This window comes from Coenobita brevimanus, chromosome 65 (genome assembly GCF_032717465.1).
Source record: "Coenobita brevimanus isolate Jiangsu-jjx chromosome 65, ASM3271746v2, whole genome shotgun sequence".
Taxonomy (NCBI): Eukaryota; Metazoa; Arthropoda; class Malacostraca; order Decapoda; family Coenobitidae; genus Coenobita; species Coenobita brevimanus.
The window spans coordinates 20,116,298-20,132,407 of NC_137018.1; the positions used below are offsets into that span (position 1 = coordinate 20,116,298).

Consider the following 16,110-nt stretch of genomic DNA (forward strand, 5'->3'; position numbering starts at 1 on the left):
TATATATATATATATATATATTTATATATATGGATGGGGTGATAGAGAAGTAAAAAAACGAGTAATGGAGAGAGGGATGGCTTGGTAATGAACAGTGATGGACGGAATATCTCAAATTTGTTGTATGCTGATGATGCTGTACTACTTCCAAATACCGTACAAGAACTTGGAAGACTAGTGTAGAGCTTTGTAGATGTCTATGAGTGTCATGCCTTGAGAGTAAATGTAGAAAAGAGTGAAATGATGGTTACTGAGAGAGAAGGTGACTCCCAGTGTGATGTTACAGTGAATAGAGAGAGACTGGAATTGATGAGAGAGTTCAAATACCTGGGTACAGTGATAGAAAAGACAGGAAAATGTTCAAAAAGATGTGAAAACTGAGTGACACAAGGAAGGAAAGTAGCTGGTGCTATGAAGGCCTTGATATGAATCAGGCCTGAGTGTTGCAGCTGCATGATGCTTACATACATGAGTGTTAGTGTCAACTTTAATACTGTATACAGACGTGAGACTATGGTGTGGAATGAAAATGAAAAGTCAAGTATAAGAGAAACAGAGATGGGACTGCTAAGGAATGTACTGTACTTGGAGTACAGAGAGTGGAAAGGATATGGAATAATGTGATACAAGAAAGATGCGGAGTGGGGAAGTCTGTGGACACCAGAATCGAAGAGAGTGTACTGAGACGGTTTGGTCATGTGAAGAGAATGGAAGACAAGAGTGGTGATAAAGGTATAGCAGAGCGAACTTACAGGAGGGAGGAGGCAAGGAAGGCCAAGAAGAAGATTGAGGGATATGGTCGATGAGTGCATGAGGAAGAGAGGTATGGAAGTTGGTAAGGCTAAGGGACTGACAAGAGACAGACCTAGATGGATGAATTTTGTGTGGAGAAGCCTATAACCAGGGATTTGGCACCCTTTTTAATGTCACAGCATTCGGACTGGCACCATCAGATAGGGATATGTGAAGCTACAGAACGTGAAGAAACATGAAGGACCTATCTGATGGAGCAAGGATTCCATGGGCTTGAATACGAGTGAATGGAAGCGTGGCCTACTGAACTGGGCAAACTTAGACTGTCTGGACATTGCTACTCCTCACCTTGCCCTAGGATGGGAGAGGAGGTCCGGATGATGATGATATACTGTGTGTGTGTATATATTTTATATATATATATATATATATATATACACACACACAGTAATCCCGTATGTTTCGCGGATTTTTTTTTTTACAGTTTTGCCCTCTTGCGGATTTTCTTAGCATTAATAAGTTCAACTATAATATCCTTGAATATACGGAAAACAAAAAATTTGAAATTCCCGCCGCTTCCAATTGTAGCGCGGTAAACTCACGCCATCCTCTATCCCTTTCCCGCAGTCCCTCTGCCCCACATCCCTCAGTCCACGCCTGTCTGCCTCACCTGCTTGGTGCACTTGTAATCAGGCTGTGATACAAGCCACTTGCCTCCCACGTCCTTTCCACATGGCCCCAGAATGCAAGTCAGCCTCACTGAAGGCTAATAATACAATCAGTAAGAACTCCAAAGTGACAAAACGATCAAGAAAAGTTATGACCTTAGCAAAGAAAATTGTGTTACTGGACAAGCTAAGAAGTGGCATGAGCTACGCCGCATGTAGTCGTGAGTATGGAGTGAACGAATTGACAGTGCGTTACATTAAGAAAAGTGAAAAAGAAATAAAGACATGCAGTTGCTAGCTGTGCATCAACGTCAGCAAAGGTGTCACAACATGTTCGTGATAATGCTCTGATTAAAATGGAAAAGGCGCTGAACATATGGATTGAAGATCTGAACCGCCGACATATTCCTGTTGACACAAATTCGATAAGAGAAAAGGCCAAGGATTTGTACAATCATTTCAGTGATGGAGAGAGAGATGGGAAGCACACATTTATGGCTAGCAAAGGCTGGTTTGAGAATTTTAAGAAGAGATTCTCACTCCATAATCTCAGGATTACTGGCGAATCAGCCTCTGCTGATCATGTGGCAGCAGAAACGTATCCAGCAGAATTTGAAAAATTAGTGAAGGACAAAGGGTATCTGCCGAAGCAAGTTTTCAATGCCGATGAGACTGGGCTGTGGTGGAAAAAAATGCCCAGCAGAACTTTTATATTTCGAGAGGAGAGACAGGCACCTGGAGTTAAAGCTCAGAAGGACAGAGTATCGCTGCTATTCTGTGGGAACGCAGCTGGTCATATGATCAAGCCTATGCTGCTATACAGGGCTAAAAAACCACGCGCACTTAAAGGGAAAGACTTAAATCAGCTGTCAGTGTTTCATCGTAGCAACAAGAAGGCGTGGATGACGGCAGCATTGTTCAGTGACTGGTTCCATAACCGTTTTGTTCCCGAGGTTGAAAGATACTTGAAGGCAAAGAGGATAGACTTTAAAGTGCTGCTGATAATAGATAACTGCCCAGGTCACCCTGAATCAATTAAATTTCCACAACCTAACATCGAGGTAGTTTTTCTACCAAAGAACACCACATCACTCATTCAGCCACTTGATCAGGGCATCATTGCTGTTTTCAAGGCAAAATACGTGGCACGAAGCTTTGCTATGATAAGACAAGCCATAGAAGAAGGAGATAACATCAAAATGTGGTGGAAGAAAGTCAACATAGCCAATTGCATCATGTTAATTCAACAGTGCCACGAAGAACTCTCTGCTAGCTGCATCAACTCCTGTTGGAAAATTGTGGCCTTCAGTCGTGAATGGCTTTGCAGGATTCCCAACTGTTGATGCTGAACTTGTAAGAATTAAAAATCTCTCGAGGACTGTCGGAGGTGAAGGGTTTTCTGACCTGCAAGAAAAGGAAATTCGAGAGGAACTGATGGGGAATGCAGGAGAGGAACTGACAACACAAGAATTGGAAGAACTGCTCAATGAAGAAGAGAAAGATGAAGAGGAAGAGGAATCTGGTAGGAATGATTTACCACAGGCATGGACACTAGAAAAGCTTGAAGAAATCCTTGCAGTATGAGGCATACCATCTCCCTGCTAATGTCATATGACCCATCACTAGACAGGGCATTAAAAGTGAAGAATGGGATGGAAGCTGTGTTTGCTCCCTACCATGAAATAATGAAGGAGATGAAACGTGAAAGGAAGCAGCTTCCAATATGTATGTTTTTCTCGAAGAAAAACCAACGCAGCCCTGCATCTGCCCTGCCATCTACATCCGGCAACTCATCCTCTCCTGCCTCACCACGCATGGAGGACGAATCAGTTGACGATCCCTCTCCTAACTCCCCTGCCTCGTCTGATGTCTCTGAGTGAAACTCTTCTGTAACTAAAGGTATATAAAATGATAACAAACAGACATTAACTAAAAATATTGCTGTACTTATAGACGTGAATTAAAGTTTTATGTGGTGCACACCTTAAGAAAAAAAAAAAAGAAAAAAAAAAATACGTACAGTACGTGATACTAAGCAAAAAATATATTTGTCAGGTAACAAGTTTAATAATTTCAACTTAACTTGTGGTGTAATGATTGAAAAATCATTTTGTCAGATTCTGAGTCTTCGAGTGGCGTTGGTGGCTGGCAGCATACAGTAAATGGCTGGCAGTGGTAGGGGAAGGTGCGACTGTGTGAGTGGGGGGACATGCGACCATGCGAGTGTTTGCTATCACCAGTTACTGCATCTTTTTATTTTGTACTGTTTTGTGAATAAATGTGTAGATAATTGTGTATTACAGTACGGTGTTTACGTTGTTCCTTTATATTGGAGTATGTACTTTCAATCTTGTATGAAGGTATTTCGGGATGAGTAGGGAGGTTTCAGGACAATTCGCCGCCAAGTCAAATCGCCGTCACAACAAAAACAAGACAATTCGCCTTCATTAATGAAGACAGCTATGGGTGACGCTAGAATATAATTCAAAGGCGACTACAGCGAGGAAGAAACAAGTTAATTATTGACTAAAGGTGCAACTAATAAATAATATCCAAAGCCTATGCTATTGAACATAGACTTTTCTGGATCCCCCTGAAATATAGTTATTAAAGTATTGATTAATTAATCATAAGTATATTTATAAAAGTATTGATTAATTAATAATAAGTATATTTATAGAATGGCAGGGAATCATCCATGTTTTGAAAGGGAATTGTCTGACGGCGAATTCTCTCGCAACCAGTATGGACATGGACTGTGTGATGGGTAGCATGGTGGACACAAGTGCAAGATTCAATTGTTAACAGAGTATTCGCGAATTTGGCTTTTCGCGGGGGTTACAAGAACGTAACTACCGTGAAATATGCGGGATTACTGTATATATACAGTAGAACCTCTTTAGTCCGGACCCCTTTAATCCGGACTTCTGTTAATCTGGACAAAATTTAAAAATAATAAGCTCCAAAAATATGTTGTGAGTACTTCTAAAGGCATTTTCAGTATCGGCGCGGAAAGCGATCGTCATTCATTTAGTCTCGGATCACGCTAGATCGCTACATGGGCGCCTGTTTAAACACACGCTAGCATTCGTTCCATCAACTAGTTCACCAACCATTTATATTTTTACGCTGTATTTCAAAAGTTAATCCTCCTTACTATGCCCCTTAATGCAAGTGTAGCTTCTGTAATGAATAAAGGTGTTAAAGGAGGAGTTTGCTTACACAAAAATGGGTCAGAATATTCTGCAGTGTTTAGTGATTACTGCAGGTTATTTTTTGTACTTAACTGTGCTTTACTTGTACATCAAACATTAGCTTCTTGCCCTTATGGGAGTTATCAATATGCCAAAGATGACAATGTATTTTTTGCCTACATAGGTTTTATTTTTATTCCAAATATTACAGTTAATTAATTAATTTATTTTTTTGCCTACACGGGCCTTAGTCACTTACTACAATTTAAAATGTAGGCTAGTTTCTTGTCATGGCCTTACCTGTAAATTATGCAATACAAAACTATCTTACGTGATTAGTTTTGTTATTTTAGTACCGCTATCCTTTCATCTTTTGCAGTTATGTAGGGTTGACATATGCCACATATGTTAATAATTAACAAACATACCATATGTAGATAGAGTTTGTATGAACTGAAGATTACCCTGATGGTCCGGACAATCTGCTAATTCGGACAACCCTTCCCCCCATATAGTCCGGATGAGAGAGGTTCTACTGTATATGCAGTATATATATATATATATATAAATATATATACAGTACAGTAACCCCTCCAATATCCGGATCAATAGAGCCATAGGCAGGTCCGGATAGTGGTCCTGTCCGGATATTGGGCCCCAGCTTATGGACTAGTACTTACGGACCCTAACTCTGAAAAACACCTATACAACTCCCTCTGGACATGCATAGCACCTATTTAAGACCCAAATCACACCAATAAGGGACATAAAAGACTGATATAAATGCAAAAGAACCATAAAATGAGGTTTTAGAGGTGAGTTTATACAATATTAAACATTCTGGGTACTTACAAGTCCCTTGGTCTTGGACTGGTTTGAATCGCCAGTTTGCAGTCCACAGTTAATCCTCTGCACTCTAAATTCTAATTTCTTAACACTGCACAACACTGTAAATTCCTGTGTGTTCTAGTGGCAAGGTATTGCAGTTTATTCACTGTTTATTCACAAAAAACAAGCACCTGTGGCTTGCACTGTTATGAGTATCTGCTCTCCATCGGAGTTAAGCTGTGACTGTTGATGTTGGTGGGGTAACAGAGTTGCCAGATCGCAACAGCCACATTACCAATCTCCTCAACTTTCATTGTCAAATATAACTTTTCATTACCAAATTCGTAAAGCTAGCATATATTCTTCACTAATTATATATACAAGTGGAAATACATGTAATCACTCTCCTTATAACTAACACCATGTTGATTATTTTCACACTATGTAGGGTAGCAGATTAATCAGAGAGAGCAAACAATCCACCATCTCCATCCTGTGTATCCTCATACATGTGAAAAATCCATTTGGTAATGCATTATTCTAATGCATTACCAAACGAATTTTTCATTACCAAATTGGCCCACACTTGGTAATGAAAAATACCAAATGGCAACCTGACAGGGGAGGGGGAGGGGGAGGAAGGAAGGGGTGAAGGGACCATGGTGTAACAGCTGTTTGGCGCCAGGCGGGAATTTCAAATTATGGGAGGGAAAAAAGTCAGATTTTTTTCGAATTTTTTGCAGTTTTTGGCCCATTTTGGGAATATTGGATCCCAGGAGGATTATGTCCGGTTAGTGGGGATGTTCGGATATTGGGCGTTCGGATATTAGAGGGATTACTGTATATACGTGTATACAGTAATCCTCGTACTTTCCAGATGCCCACTTTCCCGACACCCCACTTACTGAACATTGTGGGCCTGGACCTTAGGACCCCCCCCCCCCAAATCCAATTTTTTTTTTTCCCCCACCCGTAATTTGAAATTGCTGCGCGGCGCCGAACAGCTGGTTTACACCATGGCCCCTTCATCCCTTCCTTCCTCCCCCCCTCTGCCCTCCCCTCTCAGGGTTGCCATTTAGTATTTTTCATTACCAAATGTAGGCCAATTTGGTAATGAAAAATTCGTTTGGTAGTGAATCAGAATAATGCATTACCAAATGGATTTTTCACATGTATAAGGATACACAGGATGGAGATGGTGGATTGTTTGCTCTCTCTGATTATTCTCCTAGCCTACATAGCGTGAAAATAATCAACATGTGTTAATTATAAAGTAGGGCAGTGGATGTGGGGGTGGCTCTAATGAATGAGGGTGAGATTTGGAAGATTCCGGTGCTGCTGTTTGCTGATGATACAGTATTGTTGAGTGAAGATGAATGGGAGCTGCAAGGTTTGGTGAATGAATTTGGGACAGTGTGTAGGAAGAGGAATCTGCAGGTGAATGTAAACAAGAGTAAAGTTATGGTGTTTGAGAGGAATGAAGTCACAGAATGTGCAGTGAGGGATGGTGAGGATATGGAGAATGTGGTGTGCATTCAAGTACTTAAGTAGTGTGATGAGTAAGGATGGTACTTTGGGGGATGAAGTGCGTGAAATGGTACAGCAGGGAAGGAAGGTTGTTGGTTCACTGAAAGCAGTGATGAGAAATAGGGAGGTGTGTATGGATGTTAAGAAGTCACTGCATGATAGTACTGTGACCCCTACCCTGATGTATGGAAGCGAGGCGTGGACCTTGCAAGATGGTAACAAGTCAAGAGTGAAAGCATTGGAAATGAGTTACTTGAAAGGAGCATGTGGAGTGACATGGAGGGACAGGCTGACAAATGAAGAAGTGAAGGAACGTTGTGGGGTGGACGTGGATGTGGTTGAGAAGATCAGGAGAAATACACTGAGGTGGTTTGGACATGTGGAGAGAATGGAGAATGAAAGACTGACTAAGAGGGTGTATGTAGGTGAGGTGGAGGGAGGGAGAGGGAGGGGTAGACCGAGGATGAGGTGGAGGGATGGAGTTGAGAGGTATATGAGGGAGGGGGGAGTGAGTTGGGGAGAGGGTAGTCAAATGGTGGGTGACAGAGCGACTTGGAGGTGTTTTGTCTGCAGCCACCCTTTGCAGGATTAGGGCGTCGGGCTATAGATAGACAGAATAAATTTACAGCTCTTTTCTTTGAGCTTAATGTAATGTATTAATGGTGTTTCATTTCTCCACACTGAGCTTAAATCAGTTTGCTACTCCCAGTTAGCACAAACTTCTAATGTTAAACACAACTGGTATTTGGGCCAGTTCTTTGGTATCAAAACTTAAATCTGTTGTGCCAGCCAGGAGTTAAGCACCAGCAAGAACTTGTTCATTATTATTATTAATTATTGACTGTCAGGGGGTAAAGATCACACTTTCTCAGAGGCTAACAGTACTAATGGTACAGCATTCGTGAGTAGATAGTCTCTGCTGTGTACTGTTGAAAAAGTTTATAAAGTTCTCGTCTTTAGAAAATTGGCAAAGTAAGCCAGCATAAAGTAAAACTTACTACTTTATTTCACAAGTCAATTCTTGTCTTTATTTTCGAGTAATAAGAGAAGGAATGCTGTGCCAGGAAACGTGACACTTGAACATGTGAAGAACACCGTGGAGCAGCTGAAAAATGGGAGGCAGCTGGGGATCATGAGGTGTATGCAGAGATGATTAAGTGTAGTGGGGAGAGTGGAATGAAGTGCTTGTTGAAGATATGGAAGACAGCATGGATGAGCAAAACTGTGCCAGTAGAGTGGAAAAAGGCAGTGACTGTACCCCAGTACAAAAATAAACGTGTGTAAGTGAATGCAAGAATTATCGTGGCATAAGTCTGTTGAGTGTTGCAAGGAAGATATATGAAAGAATTATTAAAGAGAAAGTAAGAAGGCCTAGTGAGTGATGAACAGGGTGGCTTTATGAGTGGCAGAGGATGTGCAGATCAGATATTTGCAGTAAGACAGATAGTGGAGAAGGCCTGTGAGAAGGACAATAAGGTGTTTATGGCATTTATGAATCCGGAAAAAGCACACAACAAAGTAGACAGAGGAGGATTGTAGAAGGCTCTGCACATTTATGGTGTAGATGGTAAGCTGCTAGGTGCCATCAAGAGCTTTTATAACATTAGTGAGGCATGTGTAAGGGTAAATGGGCACCTAAGTGAATGGTTCACATTCAACTTAGGCATGCGACAAGGTTGCATGATGTCCCCATGGTTATTCAATATATATATATATGGATGAGGTGGTAAGAGAAGTAAAAAAAAAATGAATAATGGAGAGAGGGATAGTATTGGTAATGAACAGTGATGGATGGAGCATCTCAAATTTGTTTTATGCTGATGATGCAGTGCTACTTCCAAATACCAGACAAGAGCTTGGTAGACTAGTGCAGAGCTTTGCTGATGTCTGTGAATGTTGTGCCTTGCGAGTAAATGTAGAAAAAAGTAAAGTGATGGTTACTGAGAGACAAGGTGACTCCCAATGTAATGTTACAGTAAATGGAGAGAGACTGGAATTGGGGAAAGAGTTCAAATACCTGCGAACAGTGATAGAAAAGAGGAAAATGTGCAAAAGAAGTGGGAGGTAGAGTGACACAAGGAAAGCAAGCAGCTGGCGCTATGAAGACCTGGATAAGAAACAGAGGCTTCAGTGTTGCAGCTGCAGGAGGAGGCTTACATGAAGGAGTGTTAGTGCCAACTTTAACATATGGATCTGAGACTATGGTGTGGCATGAAAATGAAAAGTCAGGAGTGACAGCAGTGGAGATGGGACTGTTGAGGAATGTATGTGGAGTGCAGAGAGTGAATAGGATATGGAATAACGTGATTCATGAAAGATGCGGAGTGAGGATGTCAGTGGACACCAGAATCGAATTGAGTGCACTGAAATGGTTTGGTCATGTGGAGAGAATGGATGAAAACTGAGTGGTGAAAAAAAGATATAACTGAACGAATCTGAAGGATGGAGGAGGCGAGGCAGGTCAAGAAGAAGGTGGAGGGATATGGTGGATGAGTGTGTGAAGGAGAGAGGTATGGAAGTTGGTAAGGCCGGAGGACTGACAAGATACCGAGCTGAATGGATGAATTTTGTGCAGAGAAGCACATACCCTGGGGTTTGGCAGCCCTTTTTCATGTGATACTGCTTGAACTGGCTCTATCAAATAGGTATGCGTGAAGCTATGGAATGGTGGTGAAATTTTTTTGGCCTATCTGATGAAGCCAGGATTTTGGGGTCTTGAATGATGAGTGAATGGATGCGTCGCCCATTGAACTGGGCAAACTTTGGCTGTCTGGACATTGCTACTCCTCACTCTGTCCTAAGGTGGAAAAGGAAAAGGAAGTCCAGACAATGATGACGATGACGATGATGATGATGCACATGGAAAGACTGACTTACCTGTGTATGGATTTACAGGTACTTATGTACGGCAAGTACCGGTACTTTTGCTACCTCACTCTGACCAAGGCAAGCCCTGTTTGCTACCACAGAACCTCACCAAAACCTCACCACTTAATCACTTCTGCACCCTTTTCATAACTGCATGTGTTTTGTACACCCAGCATACTATTTCTGTCCTTATCCATAAATCACACTACAAAAATACTTAATGTACTTAGTTACATCAGCATCTTTTCATCTTTTAAATTGTTATTTTATGTTATCTATAATAAAATGACTAAGGATGGCTTCAGTACAATTTTATGTAGATGCAGACTTAACTTATACTGTGTGTGAAGTGCTGTATTCACAGTTTTTGGCATTCACAGAGTTTGGGGGAACCTAACCCCAACAAGTTTCAAGGTATAATTGTAATTCCTAATACTGTTAAGAGATATTATCCTGTATTCATCAAAGGATTTTAAAGCTTTTACAAGCATGTAAATCAGATGTGCAAAATTCATGTGGATATCTGTATACAAAGAAGATATAATGGCCTACTTTTCTTCTGGAAAGTCTTTAGGTAAGTGATGAAGAGGGCGTAGGTGAGTGTTGGTGGTGCGTAGCTGCTCTTCCACCCACTGGTCCACCATGACACGGGTGTACGCCCACAGTGTGTCCTGCCACTCTTGGCATGCACCCAGTACAGCTGGCAGGTGACCGCACAGTGCACCATATAATGCCCGCTCATAAACTGACACACGTTCATCACTGGCAATCCTCCATGCCACTGCCTTCCACACATCTCTGCAGATTCAAAATAATCAAAATTATTATCACCATATGTTTTAAGATGGGACATCAATACAGATAGACATCTCTGGATAACTGCAGGCATCCATGCCACTTAGAAAGTAGTCAGCAGGTGAAAAAAAGAATTAACCAATGTAAGCCTGGGATGACTCAGAAAATGTGTATGGTATATTGTATGTACTGTATTTAGCAAATGAAAAATGGCAAAAAACTATGAACATCCAATAAAAAAAAAGAGAAATCAGCAATTGTACCAAAGCAAATGAATAATAAGCTGTCAAGGCAGCTAAAAATAAGGTTGGATGGTGGGGTCAGGAATTCAACTGCCCTTCAATAATAAACTCAAAAAGGGCTACAGAAGCCTGGAATCAGGGTTTAGACCTGCCTTGGGCAAGGGAAAGTTGAGCAGGCTCATATACCTGTGAAATATGAGAATAGTGTGATTAAAAATATTAAAAGAAGAGATTGAGACGGTTTTCCTGTAATGAAGGCATGACACGATGATACTAAGGCTGACACAGATGAGGGGATGTGATGTTAAATCCAATACTGGGAAGGTGCAAAATGCAAACATTTAACACTAACAGATATTTTTAAAAGGCACACAAGTTGGTATGTTCATGAAAGACAAATGGAGGAGTGGAGTTAGTTGTGAATGGATGTCAAGTTGAAGTCTGAGATGGTGAATCCCCCCCCCCTCCTTCCTCCATTCCCTGCCACACCCGGCTTCTTCTTCTTCTTCTCTCATTTTTTTTTTTTTTTTTTTTTTTTTTTTAATATAAAAAAAAGCTTTTGGCGAGTTACTCAAAAACTATTGGTCGTATCAAAATTACGAAAAAACCACATGAAACCTCGAGAAATTCTGCATCTCGACATGTGCTTTGCTCTTGCTTGGTGGGAGTACAATTTTGCGTTAGGATGTTGGGAAGTTATTTGAAGCTATTTTTACCCTTGATCAATTTTATTCTCACTGCATTTCTGCACTTTTACTCATCAGTTTTGTGTGCTTCTATTAGCTTATCTTATAGCATAAACACCAGCAAAGACTTTGTAAATGAAACAGAACAACATCTCAAAACACTAAACAGTACACCCATCACAAACATCAACACCGCTGTGCACACATTCAATACAACTATACAAAATGCAGACAAAAGACACATCCCTAGAGTTAACAGAAAGAGACACAACCCTAACTTCACACCAGAAATTCAAGGCCTCATCAGACAACGGGACACACTGCGACACTCCCCAACACCCCATACACAAGACAGCGTACAACAAATACAAGAACTCAACACTCAAATAAACAATAAAATATCAGAACAGAAAACACTAAACTGGAAAAGTTACCTCCAAACACTTGACCACAAAACAAACATCAGCAAACTCTACAAAACACTAAACAGCATCACACTTTCCAACAGCAATACCACACAATCACATGATGCCATCACAACAACAGACACCATACCCTCAAACAAACAACAAGCAAACACTCTCATCAATCACTTTTCACAAGTCAGCCATCTAAACCCCCATCCCGAAGACCGACGTATCATCCGACATAAGAGACAGCTCCCCACAGACCCAGACTACGCACCTTTCACTTACAACCAGACGAAGCACATCATTAACAACCTCAAGCACTCATCTGCCTGTGGACCAGACAACATAAGCAACATTCACCTTAAACACCTAGGACCACAAGGCATACAAGCACTCACTAACATATCAAACTACAGCTACTCATACAACATAATACCCAACATCTGGAAGCATGGCAATATCATCACTATCCCTAAACCCAACAAAGACCCCACATTACCCTCCTCACATCGCCCCATCACACTCCTCTGCACCCCCTCTAAAGTCACTGAATGACTGGTACTGCAACTAGTCACACCTCACATTCCCCTAGCCCAGTCACAACACGCCTTTAGGCCACTACACTCCACAAACACCCTTCTTACAGACCTTACACAGAGAGTTTTTGATGGCATGAATTCAGCTAGGCCACCACACAGAACAATCCTAATCACACTAGACATTAGCAAAGCTTTTGATGCCATCCCCTGCCACAACCTCACAAACAAAATACTCAACACAAACATGCACAATAACACAAAAAGGTGGCTGGCAAACTACTTAGCAGGCAGATGTGCACACGTAACATTTGCTGGTCAGTCTTCTAACATCAGAAATTTCACAAACGGTGTCCCCCAAGGATCTGTTTTGTCCCCTACACTCTTTAACTTATACATGCATGACGTACCCACACCCTACACACCACAGATACGCATAGCTTCCTATCCAGATGATATAACACTTACATGTACGCACCAAAACGCAAACACAGCTGCACACATCATTCAACCTTACCTCAACACACTACATGAATGGTTCACCACAAACAGGCTCAAAATAGCCCCAGCCAAATCTACAGTGACTCTTCTCACACACTGGACAGCAGAACACAGTCACATCCCACACATCACCATAAACAACACTCCCCTACCACACACACACACACACACACACACACACACACACAAAATACTTGATGTAACATACATCAATGTCATTTAAACAACACATCACAAACATTAAAAATAAAATAACACCAAGACTCAATGCCTTGAGGTCACTTGCCCATACGACATTCGGAAACAACAAGGAAACCGCCACCACAGTATACAAACAATACATACGTTCAGTGATGAATTATGCAAGCCCTGCCTGGGCTTCTAACCTCACCAAAACACACTACAACAATCTACAGACCATACAGAACAAGGCCCTAAAAATAATCACAGGCTGCACAGCTACTACACCCACAGACCACCTACATCAAGAAACCAAAGTCCTCAAAGTCAAGGATCACCTAGACATGAGAGGCACCCAGTTTCTTGCTGCAGCCTCCACTAACCCACAACATCCACTACAGTACATGGTAGCACATCCACCCACACCAAGGAACATGAAAACAACACCCAGCAAATGATACCATACACAAATACTGTCATCTCTCCCCCTTCGCCCACCTCAGACCAGCTTCCAGAAGCATATCCACACTCAGATCACTTGCCGCTCCATTCAGTCACTTAAAGACAACACACTACTGCATGCACGGCCTCCTGACATCCACCCTTCTGAATCCTATCTTCCTCGTGAGGACAGGGTCCACCTGGCCAGGCTGAGATGTGGACACCATCCAGCCCTCTTAAGCTACCAGAAGAGGCTGGATGACTCCGTTGCTGATGCCTGTCCAGGATGCAGCACAGCACCCCATACTATTAAGCACATTATGGAAGACTGCACTGCACACAATCACCTACGCCAACAACAAAACATACACTCTTTGAGAACTCTGTGGGAAAGCCTGGTCTCGGCCATGGCCTTCCTAAAGGACTCGGGGCTGTTTGGCCAGACTGCCTAGGGAACAACTACTACTACTATTACACCAGCAAAGATGATGGTATACAATTTATACTAATAATAACGAATTTCTGAAGGCAAATTTGGCAGTGGAAATTCTGTTTCTTTGTGCCCACAGAAACAGCCATAGCGGGGATAGAGGAGGGACGGGGGGAAGAAGAGAGGGGATGGAGGGAGGACTGGGAGTGCCGAGACCACCACCACACCTATGTTCCGACGGGCTCATTTCAAACCCATGGCCCAAAAAGGTGAACTTGGGGCTGGCTTAGGTACCAGGAAACCCTTTAACATGTAAACATATAGCTACATAATGCAGAATTCTCATAAAGCGGGTGCTTCAGGGTACAATATTGCCACGGTATGTGAGTGCTCAAGGTGTGTATATATAGCAGGATCCCACTGCTACCTGGCGCGTCCCCGGGTGGCGGATAGGGGAAGGCCTTGTAGATATACAAGGTACCATCTTAGACAGCGCGGACCATGGGACCCCCTATAGATATATAGGACTCCACCGAATATCAGTGCTGGGCAGGTGCGCAAACACTTGCACAAAGCGCAATTGCGCACCCTTGCGCTCCGATGATATCGTTTGCGCATTGCGCACTGCACGAGACCGTGTGCAATATTGTGCTTGCGCACCTGCCTTGCACACCTGCCCTGTGGACTGCGCACTGCACAATCCAAGGGACAGGTGGTCTTCCAGGGAACACGTGGTCTTGGGAGCTTCCCGCATGGCTGGACAATGGATGGCGGAGGCTGGGGCGGGTCGCGAGGGTGGGTTGGTTGGGGGAGGCGGGAGGGAAGGGGGTAGTAGCATTTCTTAATATGCTTCAACAGACATAATGTATTTTTAATATTTTTTAAATTATTATTATTAGTAAATAATAATAAATATACATTATTTAATAAGATTAGCATATGCAATTCCTTACAAAAACCATTAAAACATATTATTTAAATCAAATATCCACAGCCTAATAATTTATTAGGCTGTGGATATTTGATTTAAATACTCTTTTCATGATTTTTTATTTTTTGTAACGAATTACATATGCTATTGTATATCTATATTGAATTATTAAATAAACTGTCTTGACAAGACAAGAGAGAGAGAGAGAGAGAGAGAGAAAGAGCATTATTCTGAGAGAGAGAGAGAGAGAGAGAGAGAGAGAAAGAGCATTATTCTGAGAGAGAGAGAGAGAGAGAGAGAGAGAGAGAGAGAGAGAGAGAATATGGGAATGGCAAAGGAGCGTCCCTTCGAATGAGGAGATAAGGCATAAACTTCGTCCCTCTTCTCTCTCTTATTCTCCATTCCTTCCCTCTTCTCTCTGTTATTCTCCATTCCCTCCCTCCTCTGTCAGAGAGAGAGAGAGAGTTGATGATACAGTAATCACGTGATCTTTGCCAATGCCTTGGTAAATATAGGCTGTTTTTCCCGGACAATGACCTACTGCACCTCAGTCACCGCGGTTGGTGGGAAGGTTGTTAATTTAGTAATTTATTTAATTATACCAATATATATTTTACAGTAATTCCCACAAATATATGAAAATGATTTGTGCTAGCGCTTTGCGACATTGCACAAGCTAAATATTAGATTGAGCACTTGCGTAAATTACAAATAATAGAAAAATAATAATAATAAATAAAAGTAAGTAGGTATGCTGTTTTATTTAAATATCTCAATATTTTTCAGTAATTCCTCAAAACATATGCAAATGGTTTGCGCTTGGGCTTTGCAACATTGCGTAAGTTAAATATTTGTCAGATTGTGCATTTGCGCTTGCGCAAGGTGGTGAAATGTGGATTGCGCTTTGCGCTTGCGCAAAGTCCTTCTTCGTTTGCGCTGCCCACCACTGCCGAATATAACAAATAAGGTGGAAAAAAAATTACATCTCACCAGAAACTATGTGGCAGGGAGGTGAGATTATTTGCCACAATCCTCCCAACCAAACATGAGTTCTATTGCAAATGATTTGACGGGCATTCCTGCTGGATCATCATCTACTGAAGGTCCAACCACACTGCCT

General features: G+C 41.8%; 1 protein-coding gene across 1 annotated transcript in view; it reads right to left on the reverse strand.

Annotated features, from left to right (window-relative positions):
* Positions 1 to 16,110, reverse strand: part of Nup107 (nuclear pore complex protein Nup107) — a 399,651-nt gene that overhangs the window by 171,429 nt on the left and 212,112 nt on the right. Inside the window, exon 10 of the mRNA XM_080276587.1 lies at positions 10,391 to 10,636. Within this exon, the coding sequence (XP_080132713.1) occupies positions 10,391 to 10,636 (246 nt within the window). The remainder of the gene's footprint in view (positions 1 to 10,390; positions 10,637 to 16,110) is intronic.